Source organism: Zootoca vivipara, chromosome 3 (genome assembly GCF_965207765.1).
Source record: "Zootoca vivipara chromosome 3, rZooViv2.hap1.1, whole genome shotgun sequence".
NCBI lineage: Eukaryota > Metazoa > Chordata > Lepidosauria > Squamata > Lacertidae > Zootoca > Zootoca vivipara.
Window position 1 is genome coordinate 2345001 of NC_142586.1, and position 21276 is coordinate 2366276.

General features: G+C 41.7%; 1 protein-coding gene across 5 annotated transcripts in view; it reads left to right on the forward strand.

Annotated features, from left to right (window-relative positions):
- EHBP1 (EH domain binding protein 1) overlaps positions 1–21276 on the forward strand; it is a 282002-nt gene that overhangs the window by 191838 nt on the left and 68888 nt on the right. For 4 of the 5 annotated variants that reach the window (XM_035110449.3, XM_088665495.1, XM_035110447.3 and 1 more), the window contains one exon: positions 10944–11091. In XM_035110449.3, the coding sequence (XP_034966340.3) occupies positions 10944–11091 (148 nt within the window). The remainder of the gene's footprint in view (positions 1–10943; positions 11092–21276) is intronic. The other variant, XM_035110450.3, reaches the window with a different exon arrangement.

Genomic DNA, 21276 nt, shown 5'->3' on the forward strand with positions numbered 1-21276 from the left:
CCATTTACAAGCATGTCTGGTTATATTATAAACCAGCATAAGAAAAGTTTGAAATGGTTTGAAAAGATCTTCTAAACAGTTGTAATGTTTCATCCCAAATCCTATTTATGCAAACAAGAGCTGACCAAGCTTACACTAAAAATCCAGCCTGCCCAAACCTTTAAAGATCTTGTAATTTTTTTCTTAATTTCCCCCCCTCTTTGTTCTGTAGCATGTGAATAGGTACCTTTTTTGTAATCCTTGCCTCTGGACAAGAAGGAGAATTCTTTTACCTCCTAAATGGCTAATAACAAAGCCGTTCTTGCTGTCTAACGATGAAAAGGGTAGCAGTCAAGTTCTTTTTCTTAGCTGGATTATGTAATTGGGGCATGTCATGGACAATTTTGAGAGAGAGTTCTGTTAAATGCTTTCAGTGTAATGCAGTGCAATATTTTCATTTTATGTTTAACACAGTAATTTTGATTTAATGAATATTATTTATATTTCTGTACCCTGAAGTTTTTTTTGGGGGGGGGGGTGTTAATATAAAACAAATGTAATGAATGTTGGTAGGGGAGGGTTGCGTAACTTTATATAATGCAGTGAAACATATTGATAATTAGTTCAAACTCAGTAAAATATTGTTAAAAACAGAAAAAAATACCTTTGGTGGAATTGTGGGTTTGTTTTTTCTCTAATCCATTAACCACCTGGTCTTTGTTTTGTTCTTTAAAAAGTGTTGTGGGCTTAAATGTTTTATTTTCTTGAAGGGTTTATGAATAGATTAATCATCTCACCAACTGCATTCTCACATTATAATTCACCTTCACAAACCCACAGCATCATTTTTGGCCAAAGCAATGTCACTCACTGACATCTGCGGCAAGTACAAAAAGGACCCCCTAATGGCAGCCATTTTTATTTGCTTCTTAAGATCCAAAGGCTGCTGAAAGAACAATTGGATAAAGTTAAGAATTCGAGGGGCCTGATTTTCTTGTTCCTGTGAAATGAAACTTTAGTTCTTTTTCTTCTCATTCCCCTTAAAAGCAGAAGTCTGTTAGGGGGGATGTAGCTGTGTCAAAGCCGTTGGGATGCCACTGCTGATCACTTTAATTACTAGGACTAAGGAGGATAAAATTAAAAGTAGCACCATTGAAGCAGTGGAAGAAAGCTTGCCGAGATGTCGGTGAACTGTGAAATATAGAAATTGCATTCAAACATTTTTTTTCTATAAGAGGGAAACAAGGAATTATATTATTTATTCCTGAAGAGTTTGCCCGTAATGTTGTAGAAGTTTTACTACCTAGGGATTCATGTTGCTGAAATTTAGACTATTACAAAGTGGGGTGGGGGAGACATAACAGGGTAAAATTTTATGTGCCACCTTTATGTATGAAGGACATGGGCAACACATGAATTATTTACCTATAAATGATTACTTTTTTAAAATAGGGGTTCCATTTCAAACTTCAGATGGAGACAACACAAGCAAATGTAAAGCGGAGGGAAATATCCTAGCACCCTTGATATAATATATGTAGGTTTTTATCTGTTCTTTGTATTGCAAGATATTTTTTTACTCATCTTTAATTAAATTAAATAGATTTTGTGTGAGGAGGTGATCTGTGTTTATAGCCCTATGTTGTGTTTTATAAGGTATTTTTAGTGGTGTAACAGAGGGCAGGGGGCTGTGACCCTAGGCGCAGAATATTGGGGGGCACGAGAAAAGCCCCCTCTCTGCTCATCTAGTCCCTGCCGCTGATAGGCAGGCACTCACGCAGCAGGCGGGGACAGGGTAGAGCTTGCTCTTCACCCTTTGTGCCCTGTCCTCACCCAGCGGCGGTAGGGGCGAGGGCTGGGTGAACGCACTCCATCCCCGATTGGGTGGCGCGCGCACACACACACACACACACATTGGGCACCTGTGGACAGCGCAATGCCCCTCTGTATTCTGCCCCCCCCCGCACATCATGTCCTTCTGCTGAAGGTGAACTTAGAAATTACCAGAGAACTGCCACCACTCCTCTTTCTTTCTTTCTTTCTTTCTTTCTTTCTTTCTTTCTTTCTTTTTTCTGATAATGTTCATTGTGATGTATAATGTAATGTGACATCATCGTGAGGCCCCTCCTCTCTCATCAAGTACAGTTAGGTAATTTTAGACTCCTGACTTAATGCTACTCTTTTCAGATGGCAATGTGTATTACCTCACCTACTTCAAAAGGTAGTAAGCTAGCCCTTCTACTGGGGGGCGGGGTGCAAATTCCTTCCCTGACAGCACCATTGACTTTATCATGCCACGAGGAGAGGAAATATGCAGTGACATTACATCACCTAATATTTATGTTGTGGTTGTTTTTGTTATACTAGATGTAACCAGGAAAGCTGGGAGACTGAACAGCGACCTCTCCATTTTATTTATTTCACAAGGTTTATAAATCACTTGATCAAAATAAACTTCAAAGCTGTTTACAAGAAGAATCAAAGTGTTTGTCTCTTGCAAGATCTAGTTTTGCTCTATGTAATCAGCATATTGCATATTGTGAATGCTGTCAGGAGTCCAGGTTCCCAGCTTGATAACACAGTAAGCATAGGTAATTAAAGAGGAAGATTTATTGCAAAAACAAACAGATAGCTCCGGGCGGCTCTAACGAAGCTGCCGACATTATCATTCAAGATGACCCTTCTGAAGACTTCTTCCGGTTCTTACAGAATATATTGAATTGTCGCCCCTTACATCTCTTGTTTTACTTCCTGTCTAGTAGCCCTCCCATTCGTCGACTCTTCGGACTTATTGGATCAGCCCCAGCCTCTTCCTGTTATGAAAAACTGTCTCAGTGTCTGTTCACGCCTGTTTGAGCTTCCTGAGAGTTTTGGCTGTGTTCCAGGCTGCTCTCAGTCATTCCTTTGGCATTCCAATGTCCAAGAGAGTCACACTGGGCACTGGCCGCTGTTCAGCCTGCGTCAGATCTAACCCTCTCTGTTCTGCAGCTGGCTATAAAGTTCCACTAGGAGCTGGCTCATTCCTGACAAATGCTATCCGGTATACCAAAGATTTCTGGCACCATCTGTCCAAACCATTTATATCTAGAGAGAGAGAGAGATGTCAAACACACTACGCACTATTTCCGTGTGATAAGATTGGGACCATTAAGATGGTAGCATCCAACACTGCAGTTTCATTTGCATAACATGTGCAACGGAAATTACCCTTCCTCTCTTGTCACCTGCAATCCCCCACCACATGCCCTCAGAATGTGTTCCCAGTGGGATGGGAGACCCTCCAAAGCAAATGGGGACAGGGCACAGAAGGGAAGGAAGGGACCCTCATGCTGCCCAGTGTTGGATACAGCCCAGAAACTGTTGAACTCTGTTTTACTTATGATGTATGACCAACATGATATAAGTCATAATGCGGGGAAGAAATTCCAGATGCTTGAAATGTGATATATTCCAGGTCTAAAATGCATTCCCCGGGGACACTTTTTAACAGCAATTTATCAAAAGCAAAAGACACTATACTACAGCCTTCCGCAATCTGGTGCCCTTCAGCTTTTTTGAACTATAGTTTCCAATATCGCTGAACAATGGCCACGGTGTCTGAGGCTGATGTAGTCCAAAATATCTGGTGGTTACCAGGTTGCAGAAAACTGCTATAATGACTATCTTTATTTGGTCTGTCCTCATATATAATTTTGTAGGGTGGTTGTTAGAAGGCCAAGGGAGTGACTATGTTTTTAAAATGGTGTAGTTCAGGTACATTAATGGGAAGAGGTACTTGAATACCTAAGATTCATGGGATGTTCAGATATCTCTTTTGAACAAGCCCACTGCAGACAGCAGAGTAATCAAGTCAATTCATGAACAACAATTGACAAGAGCGGAAAACTTCAGCAAGAAGAAACTTTCAATAATATTTAATTATTATTTTTTAAAATATATTTTTATTAATTAAAACCAATTATATCACATTCGTTATTTCAAATTATACACATATATATCAATCAAACCGAATATTATGCCAAATCATCTAAAAAATTTTTTGGGTTCCCATGCTTCAAGAAATTGGGGATTCCTCGCAACCGTCCACTGCCGTCTTTTTTCTAAAGTTCAAGTCGTCTCTCCAAGTTCATAATAATCCAAATCTTTCCCTTACAGTCACATAGATGTTTTCCACTTTCAACCGATTGTTTCCCTAAACTTTCAATAATATTTAAAGTAACATTAAGACTTTTCCCTACAACTTTGTATAGAAATGTTGGGATTCTGTAAGACATTGGCAGTAGCCAGTCTACTTCAAGTTACTGGTTCTTCCTCCAAACTAAACTACCGGTAACAATTTAGGAAGATAGGTGATTTTCCTTCTGTGTCAACTTCTCCATCATACTGGGCCATTAAGTGCTCCTGGTCAGTTGTTAAATAGATTTTATACTAACTCATTTTGTTGTTGCATTTATTTATTCCGAGTTTTTTATTCCCAGTTTGGTTGTTTGATGTTGTAGATCCATACATGCCAAGGATCCAGGTAGGGATGTGACCTTTACTTTATAACATAAATATACGGAGTTGCAGTAAAACAGGTTGAGGTATCAGTTGGTTAGCCATAAATGGAACTGAATTTGTAGTAGTTTGAATGTAGTGAGTAGATTAAATGTATATTTTTGATGGGATTGTTGCTGGATGTGCCTTTTCGGGTGTGAAAGCAAACAAATCAAATATGCAATTCTGGAACAGAGCTCCAAGGCCTGGGCAAAATTGTCTTTATAGTGTTAGGACATTAGTAGAAAAGTAAATCAAGGCAATCTGATAGGGAAACAGTATTCTGTCAATCAGGCTCAAGATATTGTGCTGTGTCCATATACTTTGTTTACTGTAGGGTTTTATGAGTTGTAACCTGCCCATGCAAGCTGTTAATGAGGCTAAATCTTGCTGCTTGAGGATTGAATTACAGCACACCTCTGGGCTAATGGTTATAAACAGAAAGTCCCATTAGGGCTGCATTCTGATTCATTCATTTGCATTTTTCCTATTGTACCAAGAACAATGATGAGTAAATAGCTACAAACAAACAATTTACATGGAAATGGGTAAAATGTTCCTAATTAGTATTTTGTGTTTGTTTTATTATTGATTGCTTAAGCTAAAAACTGGTATGTTGCAGGACACTTAATGAGCAATGCCAGGTGTAGATTATTCCATGTCTTACCATTCTTTGTAAGAAAAATAAATTTCTAGTACCGTTTTTGCAGATTGCAACAACTTAGTTGAAGGCCATCTACAAATACCTTAGGAGACATATCAATCAATTTTGGTCCGTGGTGTACCCTTTTTCCCCCCCCCGTCACTGAATAATAGCCATTCAACACATTAATGATTGGCATTTTTATTACTTGGTTTGTTCAGTTGTGACTGTGCATTTTTCATTTAAAAACAGGTGTTTCTGTTACAGTTCACATGCTGCTGCTGCTGCTTTTCTTTCTTTGTATGTATGTATGTCTACTTGTGTCATATTTTCTGTTGCTTCATTGCAGTGACAAGATTTGCTGATTTGCTCTCACCCTTCTCCACGTTTTTTTTGGGGGGGGGCTTTGTTTTGGTGACATTGCACTAAAACAAGAATACGCTATCTAATCTAATATGCTATCATTGCACTAATCACTGCACTATCATTGCGCTATCATATATCATAGTGTATATCTAATACGCTATCATTGCACTAATCACTGCACTATCATTGCGCTATCATATATCATAGTGTATATCTAATACGCTATCATTGCACTAAAACAAGAATATATTAAATGCATATAATGGCTTCATAAGGTAATCATAAGCTTATATTTTGGCTATTTGGGGTGAACAAAGATTGTAACAAAGTTAAGGTGTGCTCACAAAAATTCAGCCCTTTGAAATACGGTAATAGCACAGGCACAGACTTTCTGCACAGCAGTGTTTGTCTAAAACCAAAACTTAGGGACAATTATTTCTCTGCCAGCCATTGTACTTGGATCTGGACTTTCTAAGCAAAACTTGATTGTATCTTACCCAGCAGTGCTAATCCAATGGCCTCACATAATATTTTGTAGCTGTCTGGAGTGCAGAGCATGCAAAGTGATATAAGGACAGGTTTGTGGGTACGTGTACTTGAACATTCTGTACTTGAACATTGATTCCTGAAAGTATTAACCTTGGAAGAGTTATAAACCAGACAATAGTGCATCATGCACCCCCTTTTTTCAGCAGAAAGCTCACTTTTAGAACAAGCAAAGACATGCACATTGGCAGGGTTAATTATAGGCAATGATAGATACTCAGATTCATTGATTGATAATATGAACTGAAATGAGAATATAAACATTCCAATGTGGTGCTGGTGATTGTAACTCTTTGAAATTATTGTCAGTAGGAGCTTTTGCTAGACTACATTGTTAATGATTTGGGGTTTTATTCAGATCTTGAGCTAACAGCCATCTGTTTGCTCAGTCTGGATAGGACCCTTTGTTTCTGGTAAATTGGGCTTAAAGCCAAATTCTTGCTTGTGCTACTTCATCTATTTGTAAGGTGTGTTGGTCTTACAGTCATTTAAGCATTTTAAGTCCGCTTGAAGGACTCTTGAAAAATAATGCTGGAGCTACATTTTTGGGTCCTTGCTATGAATGTAACAGGTTGGAGTGAATTTGTTCTAAAAAACAGTTGCATCCTCATTTCGGAACCCTAAATGTAAAACAATTAATGCAATAATCCTTTATTCAACTTACAGTAGGACAAGAGATACACAGCTTTTTTTAATCAGTGGAACAACCACTGTATCCAGTACATCAGGGGTCGGCAAACTACGGCCCGGGGGCCAGATGCAGCCCACTGGGCTTGTAAATCCAGCCCATGGACCCTGCGGACCCTGCCGCCCACTCGGCCACTCCCCGCGCTAAACCAGCGCGGCGCAGAGGCCTTGCCGCGCAGGGACTGACTTCCCTGACACTGGCACAGCTTCGGATTGGCTGCAGGAAGCTCCTACAGCCAATCTGAAACTGCAGACGCCTCTGAGCGACGCCCCTTCCTTCCCGCTGAGGCAGCCGCGTATTGCCAAGAGCCGAGTGGGAGGAAGCAGCGGCAGTGGACCCCTGGCCGAGGCAGAGAATGACGATGACACTGCCAAAAATGAGGCAGCGTCAGCTGCAGCGTGAGTGGCGGCAGGGGGGTCCTTTCGGGAGAGGGGGGTCTGGCGCCCCACAAGGTCTGAGGGACAGTGTACCGGCCCCCTCCTGAAAAAGTTTGCTGATCCCTGCAGTACATCCTCATGCTTGGACGAAAGGGAAAACACTACCAGGGAATACAAAACCAGTAATTGTATCCATAGGATTCTTAGAAATACTGCCACAATCCACCAGCCAGAGAAAGTGCTGCATGCCGCCCACACATAGAGAAAGTCAATTAGCATAGGGTTGTCTTCCTGGACATGTCCTTTTTTTCAGGGTAAAAATTTCTGTCCAGGCAGATTTTTAAATGCTCTTGTGACATCACATACCGGTAAATGAGTAGAAGATGTGTGGAGTGGAGGCAAGATGTTTAGAGCTTTGTTTTTATTTTTTTAAAAAATGGATTGTTCTTTTAAAAGTTGAAAGCAGTTATGAGAGAGAGTCGCATGCCGGGGTGGAGGGCATTGTGCTGTAGCGGCCTTGGCCCAGAGCACGCCAGGAGTACCATGGAAGATCGGAGGTGGAAGTTTGAGCCCTACCAGGGGAGGTGGGAATATCCCCCCCTTCACTTTTGCATGCTGAGCAAAAGAAGTTGTGGCAGAGGCAAAAGTAAGGGAGCAGCAGGGTCTGAAACCCACACTGCAAATACAGTGGTTAGAGTCCTCTAACAATTTAGCTACCACACAATGCATCATAGGACATTCCCCACTCACCCACCTTCCCAGCCAGCTCCAAGGCTGAGGCTTAGATGCTAGGAGTACAGGGGCTGTAGCAGGAGCCTGAGCCTAGGTCAGGCATGTCCAAAGTCCATTTTAGGGGACCAATCCGGCCTGCTAGTCGGTTTAATCCAGCCCCCACGGGCAGTTCCTTCCCTCATGCATGTTCACTTCATCAAATCTGGCCTCTTTGAAAAAAGTTTGGACACCCCTGGCCTAGGTGTTATATATTGCATCCTGAAGGTCCTTGGTTCATATCCAGAAAACCCATGCTACGAAAAGGAGGAGGGGTCCCCAACACTCAAGCATACCTGAGCCAGTCAGGAGAAGTGTTGGAATCACATGTGGCAGTGTCAGAACCTTTATTGAACAGCATCTGAGATGAAGGGCATCCTGAATGGGAAATACAAATGTGTGGGCAGTTCTAGAATGAAGTGTGTACAGTGGCTTGGCAGGCAGCAGGGTAGCAGATCCAGTATTCCTTATGGCATCAGCAACCAGGAGAATCCTATGCTCTGTCAGGGCAACATGGGCAAAGCAGTCATTAGTGTAGTCAGTGATTTAAACAAAACAAAAAGAAACACCAGCTGCCTATTGAAAACTTTCCTACATACAGAAACCTAATATGTCAGGGAGGAAACTGAACCGGAACAGTTTCCACTAATACAGTTTTCTGTAACCCAGTGGTGGAAAATGTCTAGACCATGGACCTAATCCGGCCCACTAGGCCACTCAATCTGGTTGGCCATGCATGTCCCAGCGAGCCCTGTCGACCTTCCAGTCATTATACATAATTTACATGACACCACATCTTTAGGCAACTTTCTTGCCTGATTACACCTAAGCAAGTGTCTTCGAAGCTGATCAGAACTACTGGGGTGCAATTGGGACTTTTCTGAGGATCCCTATTGCACTGCTATGTAAGCACTGCCCACAAGATCTGGCAGTGGACAGATCCTGGCCGGACTAGTGGAAAAGGAACAACAGAAACTGCTGTGCTCCTTTTGCTAATCTTATTAACAGTCCAATTGTTTGCCTATCTACTCAGAAGTAATCTCAATGGAATTTACTTCCAGGTAAGCATGTATAATGTTTAGTCCTATGAAGACCCACTCTGTGAAGCGGAGTATATCATAGAATCCAGAGGCACCACCTTGGGCCAAAGGTGCATGCTTGATGTTGTATGCATCATGTGCATGGTGTATGCATTGTCAGGAGGAGGCGCATTGTTGGGAGGAGGCCTTGCCTGGCGCCATGCAGCTTCAATTGTCATGCCTCCTCCTCTCTTGCACTCAGGAGTAGCCTGCCTTTGATGCTGTGCCATACTCAGCTTGGCAGTTTGGCCTTCTCCACCCCCTCAATATTTGGGTGTTGAGCCCACTGCTAAGGAATATTGGGGGGGGGGCTGATGACACCTCCACCACCTATAGTTGGTGCACCTGATAGAATCATAGGATTGTAGAGTTGGAAGGGAGGCATCTAGTCCAGCCCCCTGCAATGCAGGAAATCTCAGCTAAAGCATCCCTGGCAGATGGCCATCCAACCTCTGCTTAAAAACCTCCAAGGAAGGAGAGTCCACAGTCTCCCAAGGGAGTCTGTTCCACTATCAAACAGTTCTTACTGTCAGGAAGTTCTTCCTGATGTTTTGTCGAAATCTCCTTTCTGGTAACTTGAATCCATCGGTTCAAGTCCTACCCTCCAGAGCAAGAGAAAACAAGCTTGCTCCATCTTCCAGACGTGTGTGCGCATGTGTGTGTCCAGAAAAGAGAAAGCAGAAAGGGTGAGTGTTTGTGCTTGTGGGACACGAGGATCATTCTTGGAGTTCTGCTGTTGTGGGGCCTGGGACTGGGAAGATCATGTTTGGAGGGCTGTGTGTGCTTAGTTTTTGAATGTATTTTAGTTTTATTTGGCTTTATTCCAATTGAGTGAGTTGTGTTTCTTTATTTTTCTTTATTTGTTCTTTTTTACTTCTTGCCTTATTCTGCTTTGTTTTGCCCTGCCCAACACTGGAATGCAATCCTTGGAAGGTTAATCACATTTGAATCTGGCACTCTAGCTAACAGAGATTCCCCATACCTGCCACAATTCTGTTCAGGCATTGGAGAAGGGTGCTGAAACAGAGCTTACATAACACATACCTTTACCTGGAGTGTGTTTAATTCTCTCTGACACTTGGCCAGGATGATATAGTCCACCAGGCTCACTCTAGAATGAAAGAATTTACACTGTGATAATTTGATTATTTCTGTGAGCAATGTATATTTTTCAAGTTAATTGTGTGTTAATGTTTTTATCCCATCCTTCCTCCATATTCAATGTTCATCACTTGTGGTTTCCATTAACCAAGTCCTGATCTGCTTAACTTAAGAGAATAAACCTTCAGAATATTCCTCTTTACAGGCAGATATTTTACATGTACTTATTCTGTGAAACAGTAATTCCAAAACCAATGTATTTTTCCATAACAAGCTTTAAAATGTTTTTGTTCCTTCAAAGTGGGAAGATCTTAATATCCATTTGTTGTTGTTGTTTTAAATACTGATTCAGTAGAGATTGTTAGAAAATAAAATTTCAGCTTAGTGTATTTCCATTTTGCACCAGTATCAATCTGCACCAGTATCAATCTGCTAATATAAATGGAACTTCTTTCTGATACTGGGGCCAAACTGTAATTCTTTCCATTCATTATTTGACTGTGTACATCTCCTTTTAAAGATGTATTAGCACTTTGAAATCAGTAAGACTTGAACATACTTTGGTGCTGCATGGTGGCCATAAGTTCTGGGTACCTATCAGCCTCAGTTTATGTTTCTATAGACCAGTAAATTTTTTAAAGATCTAATACAATAATTGGAGAAATTATTAGGGTAAAAAAAACCTGATTCCAGGATGGCTTGAAAAAGTGTTTTGTTGACACCCAGCTGATATGGAGCTTCCTATTTATAACATGGGCCAAGCACCATGCTGTAAACCAGTTGCTATCATGATGATCAGATTGAGAATGAAATTGCATTTCTGTCAATTACTGAGTTGGCAACTGTTCAATATATCTTAGCAGCAAGATGAAGAGCGGCGTCGGCAGCTGAGAGAGAGAGCTCGTCAGCTAATAGCAGAAGCTCGATCTGGAGTGAAGATGTCAGAACTTCCTAGCTACAGTGAAATGGCTGCAGAAAAGTTGAAAGAAAGGTCAAAGGCATCTGGAGGTGAGTTAAGAAACCTTGTATCTCATTCCTATGGCAACGCAAAAACCTGAGGAAGACCTTCTTGGAATTTGCTTTTATTCAGACTTCAAATGAGCTTACTGGTAATTTTTGTTCACCAAATACACATATCTAGAGATATATGCCATATCTCTTAATTTCACACAGTCAAAGGAATAGTGGTTCTCCTCACAACTTGAATAAAATTATTGAGCTAGATGTAGCTAGAACTATTGTATTTGAGATCAGGGATGTATCAGAACAGCTGATTCAGATAGGAGGCGTCAGGTGTGAACCAATTAAAACAAAGCAAGGCTTGATGTTAGGAAATACCGCTTGGGGTGAGTTTACACAACTTGATGTGTAGTGGGACAATTCACTTCAGAACATGTGTGTACAAAAGGCTCTCTTTAACTAAATGTAGCTACCGGTAGTTCCACTAGAGAAGAAGAATGTCCTAAGTTTAGGCACAGATAAAGACTTTCATTGTCTCGGATACAATGATCACCAGGCCTGGTTTTGATTTTATTGTTAATTGTTTTATGATGGTTATCCATCCTGAACGTCATGTGTTAAGATGGAAAAGGGGAATATACATATAATTAATTAATTAATTTGAGAACACTGTTGTTTAATGTTTCTGTGAAACATTGTGGCATCAGATCATTAGAGTAAATGATCTGCAACACCTTTGGAAGTATAAAGTTCTACGATTCTTTTAGTATTTTTTTAGGGCTATACCAAAACATAGATGCAGCAGCTAATCCTATTTGCTTCCATGCAGCCTTTAATAGCTTGTTCAACAAATCTTTATTAAATGTTTTGGACAACACCTACACTTGGCATAATGTTAGCATTTTCCACGAATTTGAAAATCCAAATTCAGCAGCAATATGCACAGGGATTTAAGTTACTTGAGTATGAACAAGTCAAGCAGTAGTTGTAGCATGCCGCACATATGTAACTTCTCATCTCTTTTGGCATTTTTCATCTCAATTTAGTATGTTAATTTTATTATTGTCTGTGCTGATTTCATCCCCATTTCTCTCCCCCCCCCCAGCTACTTATTTATTCACATTTTTTAAAATAAAATTTAATAGTGCATAGGTTGCAGGCTTTTTTATCTTTAATTTTGGCCACTGGTTAAATTGTCGAGGGAAACTGAATATTTTTCTATTGTTTTTCCCCTCTAGACTTGTCCTTGCCTTTACTGAATTTGTAAGCACTCTCAGAGATAATCTTTTATTTGGCACAAGCACAAAAAGTCTTATAGCTTCCTTCTCTTCTTTTGTCTTGATTTTGAATGAGGCACTTTAAAAAGGGGGGTAAAGCTCATTTGGCATTTTTGGTAAGATTTAACTCCCCTCAAAACATATTTAGTTGATCATGACTTATGAGCTATTTCAAACACTGTGGATTGTCTTTATTGTGGTGCTAAAGGAGTCATTTCACCAGGGCAACATGGGGGTGGGATATACACCTAAAATATTGTAAGTGTACATTTAGAACATATGTTTGTAGATCTGCTTGCCTGATCATTTACTTGCCATGTGTGTCCATCAGCTGTCAGATTTTCTCCCTGCTCATATCAGTGCCACACAACTATTTTTATATCCTGCTGTTGCTCTGTGGCAGTAGAAGGCCAGTGTATGGCTGTTAATGGATATTGTTGCCTGCCACCTCAATCTCCAAGTGGTGTGAGATTCCAGGGGTTCTAAGCACTTACCCAGGGTTCATGTTTCCTTGAACAGGAATGAGGCACAGCAGAAGATTGTGGTGTCTTTATGATATATGGTTTATTTACACATATACACAACCTCAGCAGGGACGCGGGTGGCGCTGTGGTCTAAACCACAGAGCCTAGGACTTGCCAATCAGAAGGTCAGCGGTTTGAATCCCTGCGACAGGGTGAGCTCCCATTGTTTGGTCCCAGCTCCTGCCCACCTAGCAGTTTGAAAGCACGTCAAAGTGCAAGTAGATAAATAGGTACCGCTCCAGCGGGAAGGTAAATGGAAGGTAAAGCGTTTCTGTGTGCTGCTCTGGTTCACCAGAGGCGGCTTTGTCATGCTGGCCACATGACATGGAAGCTGTACGCCGGCTCGCTTGGCCAATAACGCAAGATGAGTGCCGCAACCCCAGAGTCGTCCATGACTGGACCTAACGGTCAGGGGTACCTTTACCTTTTACAACCTGAGCATGGAGGAGTTCACAGCATTAACACCCCAAGAGGGCCTTGCTTCCGCCATACCCTCAGATTTACCTTGGTAAGTCTACATTTGGTGAAGAAGCACATAAACTGCTTCCGGAAAAGCAAATAATTTCAATTTTACCTTCTGAAGATGTCAGGTAATACTGAATAATAATAAAAATTAAAAACTATTAATATGTAATACAAGTACTTAGCAATCATTTTAAACCATTTCTATGCAACTGTATGCACATTTAACTAAATTATATTAATCTAACCAAAATATCTTTTGAATTCCCAAGTACCACCCCTCATTTTTGGAATATAAAAATTCAACACAAGTCTACTATTTTTTGAGTAATATATTAAAGCTAAGGGCACATATTTATACCCTTTCCTCTGTACTCATTCCAAGTGTTCAATACAATATACTCCATTACATCTGTGTGGAACTTGCTTATTTGTTTGTTAGTTTCAATGTTGACATTGACAACATTGATCTTCCCAGCTTTCATTCTCCCCACAGATTATCAAGCATAGCACCAGTTTATCTCATTTTACTCATTGTGTTGTTTCCATGACTGACTCAGTGCCTAGTGCTGCAGCTCAGCACAGTTCTGCTTCAATGTTGTGACCACCTACTGCTATGGCCTATTTTCGTAGAGGAGGAGGATGACCAAGATGATAAAGGGTCTGGAAACCAAACTTTATGAGGGAGTTAGATATGTTTTGTATGGAAAAGAGGGGACTAAGTGGTGATACAATAGCCATCTTCAAATATCTAAAGGGCTGTCACATGGAAAATGGAGTAAGCTTGTTTTCTCGTGTCCCAGAGGCTAGGACCCAATCTAATGGATTTAGATCATAAGAAAGGAGATTCTGACTAAACATTAGGAATAACTTTCTGACAATAAGAGGTGCTAGGCAATGGAACAGACTCCATCAGGAGGTTGTGGACTCTCTTCCATTGACAATTTTTAAGCAGAGTTTGGATGGCCATCAGTCAGGGATGCTTTAGTTGTGATTCCTGCATCACAGAGGGTTGGACTAGATGACCCTTTGGAGACCTTACAACTCCACCTGGCATGCTCAGAACAAGCTAAATGGATTGACACTATAAACAATTTAGTTAATGTGATGGTGCTGTTGTACAGAAACAAGCAAGGAGAGATCAGATACATGGTACTCCTTGAGGAGTCAGCTTCTTATTTAAGACGACAGAGTGCAATTTCTGCACATGGGAAATGTTCAGGTTAACAGGTGACTGGAAATATACCATGCAGTGTTCCAGAAGATAACCAGTAGATTCACAACCCTCTCTTGAGACCTGCAGTTTTAGAGTTTCAGCAGAATGTCTTACAGTAAGGCTGGTACCCATATTTGGTGGTACCATATGTTTTTAACTCCTAAAATGTTGTCTGCGTATTTTAGAGAAAATTATGAGTTTGGCATGTTTCCATTTTTGCCATTTTGGAGGTTCACTGAAGAAAAAAGAGATGGGTGACTTTCCCTAAGCTATCCCTGTTTATACTCAAAACTGATGGGAAAACTCCCAGCCAAAATCAGGAGATTACAGACAGTGGCGGAGGAAGGGGGTGGGGGGCGGTTCGCCCCGGGTGCCACCTCTGAGGGGGGGTGGCAAGAAGGCACCCCAGGAGGAGCTTGCCCTGCTGCCCCCGGCCACTGCAGCCGCATGCGGAGGATCCTCCGTTTGCGGCGGCGATGGAGGGATCCCACCACCATCCACTCTGCGCTCAAGCGGTGCCATTGGCAAACCGGCTGGCTGCGCATACGCGCACAGTACGTAAAACACATGCACATGTGCAGTGTGTAGCGCCGCACATGCACAGTATGTACATTGCCCACTGGGTGCTGGTTAGCCTTCCTTCGCCCTGATCACAGATCATTTTCTAAAATGAAAAGGGAGTGTCTTGAAAAAAATGCTCCATTCCTCCCTTCCAGCCCTGGCCCTCCCACCAGCCCTTTCCTTTCAAATTGTGCCCAAAACTGTCAGGTTGGATCTGCAATTATGTAAGAAGGCACAAAATCATGATCTAGGGTGATATGAAAGGCAAATTCAGACTTCACCTTTGAGTGCTGCACATAATAGGTTGTATTCAACGTAGCACTATTCCATTGACTCAAAGCTTTCTCCTTGCACAATGGAGTGTTCTCCCTTTCTACTCCTGTGTTCCATAAATCTGTCCAACACACCAGAACAGATTTGGGAATGGCAACAGACATGTGCAGGGGGAATAGAAGGGGCAAATCCAATTGTGATGTAAAAGGTAAGTCAGCTAGAAGAAAGCACCTTGAGTTTACAAGGTCCAAACATTAGAATGTTCACCAATATTCAAAGATAAAGTGAAACCTTCTCTAGAATATAGGGGCACCCTTTCATGACAAGTCTTGTAAGGTCATCAGTGTAATGGAAAATGCCAGCAGACCCCCATAAAAACAAAAGAGGACCCCTCTTGGATCAGACCCAAAGCCCATCTGGTCCACCATCCTGTCCTCACAGGGCCCAGCCTGATGCCTATAGAAAGCCTCCAAACACAACCCAAGTCTAATAGCAGTTTCCCCACTGGGTATTCAGAGGCATACTGCCCCTAACAGCAGAGGCAGAACATGGATTGTAGCCTCTGACAGCCTTCAATTTTTCCTAATTCTCTTTTAAATCTACATTAAAGTTGGCTATCACTACATTTTGTTTCAGTGAATTACATAGTTTAGCTAGTTGCTGTGTGATGCAGTACTACCTTTTATTTGTCCTGAATCTTCCAACATTCAGCTTCATTAGATGACCTCAGGTTCTCTTAATATATGAGAGAGAGATTCTTTCTTTCTACTTTCTCTACACCAAGTAGCACTTAACATGTTATTCCTAACAGGGGCAAAGCTACACAAAATGCTTGGGCACATTTTATGTCCAAGAAAGCACAGCAACCAGTCATGGCCCCAAAAACAATAATAAAACCTCATTGAAGCTATTTGAAGATTATTCCAAAAACATCAAAAATAAGGTCAGGGTCAGAACTGTTGAGGCTCAGAAAGAAAGGAATCTTCAGGCTAGATTCATCATTGTGTTGAGACACTCAGCTGCACATTGACCTCAGCGAGATCTAAGCTCTTAGGAAATAATGCTTTGTATGTCAGACAATGCAAAAGTCATGCATGCCCTAGAATAATGGTTGTGAACATAATATAAGCCTGCTGGATCAGGACAGTGACCCATCTAGTGCAGGGGTGTAGCAAGGGGGTGCGATGGGAGCGGTCCGCCCCGGGTGCCACCCTGGAGGGGGGTGACACTTGCGGTGCCACTCACGTGGCAGCCTATACAGCCGCCATGCGCAAGCAGAAGCCCGCAAGGCCGTCGTGCGCCAGCGGCACCCTGTACAGACTGTGCATGTGTGGCATCCCGTACGGAGTGTGCACGCACAGGATGCCACACATGCGCAATCCATACGGGGTGCTGCACAGGCGTCGCACTGGGTGCCGCCTGGGCTTGGTACGCCGCTGATTTAGTGCAGCATCCTGTTCTCACAGTGGCCAACCAGATTAAAAGCAACAACAACGATGAATACCAATCATATTTCCCATTCTGGACATGGGACGAATAAGCAAACATTGCCAATTTCCACTCCCTTTCCATTTTTGTCAGAATTCCATGCAGGGGTTCATTGCTTGGGGTGGGGTGGTTGTTAGCTAGGATGCCCTCTTTCTGATGTCACCAGTTTCCTCATCAGTGCCTTTTGTAATATGTCAGCCTAGTATTACATCTGTTTGGGGCCTTTATAACCCTTGGATTAATTTATCTTTCACGAATGCCTTCTCTGCATGGTTAATATGGTTTCAGTTAATAAGAAAATGATTGATTATTATAGATTTTAATGTATGTTTCCAATATCTCCAAAATGGGGTAAGAATTAACAGAATACCTTTTTTTGTTCTGCATATGTAGTTATTCTAAGTTAAAGTGGTACCTCGATTTACAAACACAATTTGTTCCGGAAGTCTGTACTTAACCTGAAGCGTACTTAACCTGAAGCGAACTTTCCCATTGAAAGTAATGGAAAGTGGATTAATCCGTTCCAGACGGGTCTGCAGAGTACTTAAACTGAAGCGTACTTAAACTGAAGCGAACTTTCGCATTGAAAATAATAGAAAGTGGATTAATCCGTTCCAGACAGGTCCGCAGAGTACTCAGACCGAGGCGTACTTAAACCGAGGTATGACTGTAATTTGAACTGGACAGTATTGTTACCAGCAATAATTTATGTAGGTTTCATGACTGAGTGATTTGCAAAATGAAAAAGGTGGCTGAAGGCAAAGGCTGAAGCCCTGTGTACATTTATTTGCCAGTAGGTCCCAAATAATAATAATAATAATAATTTATTATTTGTACCCTGCCCATCCAGCTGGGTCTCCCCAGCCACTCTGGGCGGCTTCCAGTAAAGATTAAAATACAATAAAATGTCACAAATTAAAAACTTCCCTAAACAGGGCTGCTTTCAGATGTTTTCTAAATGTCAGGTACTTGTTTATCTCTTTGACCTCTGATGGGAGGGCATTTCACAGGGCAGGCGCCACTACTGAGAAGGCCCTCTACCTGGTTCCCTGTAGCTTTGCTTCTCGCAGTGAGGGAACCTCCAGAAGGCCCTCGGTGCTTGACCTCAGTGTCCGGGCAGAACGATGGGGGTGGAGACGCTCCTTCAGGTATACTGGACCGAGGCGCTCCTTCAGGTATACTGGACAGAGAGTCCTCCACACCAGCCCGCCCCTGTCCCCCATGAACAGTACTTTTGTCTTATCAGGATTCAACCTCAATCCATTAGCCACCATCCATCCTCCAACCGTATATTACAGTAGGAACTTCAGATCAAGAACCGGCCAACATATATTAATGCTATACATCCAAATTATGAATAATCTAAAGTAGGGATCAAAGTGAGCCTCTGTTGATTAGAGAGGAACTCCCCCATCTCACATGGACAGAGAGAATTCCTATAATCATAGCAGCATCATTTAAAGTCTGCTATAACTATGCTATAGTTGATTATAATGATGGCAACAAATCCTAGTATTTGTTCATTTTCTCCTCAAAGTGAGGATTATTGGTTATGTCCATTTGTGTTCTGAAAATTATAGCAGGAGACTTGTTTAGGCTAATTTAGGTTTTTGTTAATTACAGCTTTCTGCTATAGAAGATCTACCGGTATTTAATTTATTTCATGGGGCGCTGGGAACAGTGGATTGGGTATTTCCTCTCACATGACCTCAGGCAGGAGAAAAGACTTGTGGGAGACAGCCACTTCCTCCTAAGTTTTTCAGACTCGCCAAGCAGCAATGTTCACAAAAGCTCGTGAAACAAGAATAGCAGCCTGCCTCCCTTACTGGCTCATAAATCAATAAAAATAGAAGTGACAAAGTCAATAGTACCCCTCCTAAAGGAAAAAACAACCAAGTGTGACTGCAGATCATCATAGGGAGGGTTCCACTGTCCCCAGCGTTCCACTCACAAATCTACACTTCAGGTAAGCCAATCGTTCTATTTATTTCATGGGATGCTGGGAACAGTGGATTCCCAGCACTTCCCAGGGCCATCTCAAGCCGGTTGGGCGCCCGGGCGCCGTGGCGCAGAGATCGCTCCGGCGCCCCCGCCCTCGTGGGCGGGCGCAGCGCGCAGCACGGCTTCCACGCAGCTTTGCTGCGCAGCGCCCTCCTGCCGACCCGGTGCCCTGGCACCCCCGCACCACCGAGACTACCCCTAGAGCCGGACCTGGCACTTCCCAATAAATGGGTGGGTCCACACTGCTGACACACTGATTACAAAACTTGGTGTAACACTGTACGACCAAAAGCCACCTCAGTTGAAGACACTGTGACTTGGTCAAATTTATAATGCCTAGTGAAAGTGGAGGGAGACAACCAAGTGGCTACAAAAATCTATTAAAGGAACATTAGCCATAAAGGCAGCAGAAGTCGAGGTTGATCCAGAGGAATGAGCAAAATCACAAATCTACACAAGTAAGCCAGTCGTTCTATTCAGGTTACCATTCAGACCTTATAGTTGATTGAGATCCTGATTCAGTGCTATATGAAGGGAAAGCTACTAGCAATAAGAAGTCTTTCTGTGAAGATGATTGAACAGGACCCACAAGACAACCGTTTGTTTTTGAGATGTCTAGAAATTGTAATTTTTGCCACATTTGGAACAAAATGCATTTCAAGGTACATTTCCACAGACATGGGTCTACAAGTGACATTTAAAAAAAAAACACCTCTGGGCCATATACCGGTAATATGATATGAGCAGCTGAATATACAGCAGTGATCCTCAAACCATTTTCCCCATGGACATCATGAAAAGTGCTAAGAGTCTTGGCAGACCACTTAATGAATTCAATTGCCTGTTGTAGCAATTGTAAAGTGCTATGCTAAGATGTTGTATGATTTTTAATGTTATTTTTATTGCTTCTTTTATTAAGCATTACATTTTATATTGTTTTAAATTGAATTCCATAGAAATTCAAATTATAACAAGAATAAAATGCAATTTAAGAAATAAAAGCAATAAAATAGCATTAAACGTCAGTATGACTAGTAGTTAATGCCGCGGTGGTGCCGTCTCCCTTCTTTAACCACAAATCCATAGATGCACCACAGCCCACCTGAATGAAGCTCATAAACCACTGGGGGTCACAGACTATAGTTAGGTACAGTGGAACCTCGGTTTATGAACACCTCGGTTTATGAATTTTCGATTTATGAACGGATTTTGGTTTATGAATCTGGAACAGATTAATTCACTTTCCATTACTTTCAATGGGAAAGTTCGCTTCAGTTTATGAACGCTTCAGTTTATGAACAGACTTCCGGAACCAATTACAGTCATACTTCGGGTTAAGTACGCTTTAGGTTGAGTTCTCCGTGGACCTGTCTGGAACGGATTAATCCACTTTCCATTACTTTCAATGGGAAAGTTCGCTTCAGTTTATGAACGCTTCAGTTTAAGTACTCCGCAGACCTTCTGGAACAGATTAATCCACTTTCCATTACTTTCAATGGGAAAGTTTGCTTCAGTTTATGAACGCTTCAGTTTATGAACAGACTTCCGGAACCAATTGTGTTCATAAACCGAGGTAACACTGTAATCTCTTCACTAGACTGTTCTTGGCCTTTTTTAGAAACCACGCTTAATGCATTTTTTTAAAGTAACATTGTTTCATCATTCATTGGAATTTGGCCTGAAATCAGGTTCATCTATATTCAGAACATTATAGTGAAAACAATTCCTTGAAAGAAAATCCTTTCAGTAATTAACACATGCAGCTTAGTAAAGAGATAGGGTGGTAACACTGCAAGTCAGTGATCTTTCTTGGGTTCCTGTAAGATTATTACTTTTGCTATCAACCAGAACTTGGGTACTTTATTCTTATGGATTATTTATTTTACAAAGCCTAGTAGTTAGTGTCTTGAAGGTGTTTTCCTGGTTTCTTCAAGTATTCAGGAAATACATCTTCAAGCCCACAAGCACTTCCTGGTTTCTGTGTTTTCTGGTTTCCATTTTCTTTATTTGGGAATCGGATAATTTGGTTTGACTGCAGGACCTGTTTGTAACAATACGTATCACTTCAAAATATTCAAAGGGTGTTTCACATAACTTTCCTTCAGTAATTCTTACAACAATCCTACAAGTCAGTAGGTTGATTTCACTATCCCTCTGACGTTATTGAGGCTCTAAAGCCAGTTAGTGAGTTCATAGCAGAGGTGAGATTTGAACCAGAGATTTCCTAATTCACTTAACCACTCCACTAGCTTACATTTCTTCTTAAAACTGCATTTCCGGCATGGCAATATTTATCATGTGAATAATTTTTATTTTATGATGAATAGTTTTGGGTGGTGGGTTTTTTGGTTCCTTTTTTTTTTGCACTACTTGCACTGGCGTGCTTTTGAACTGCTAGTTGGCAGAAGCTGGGACAGAGCGACAGGAGCTC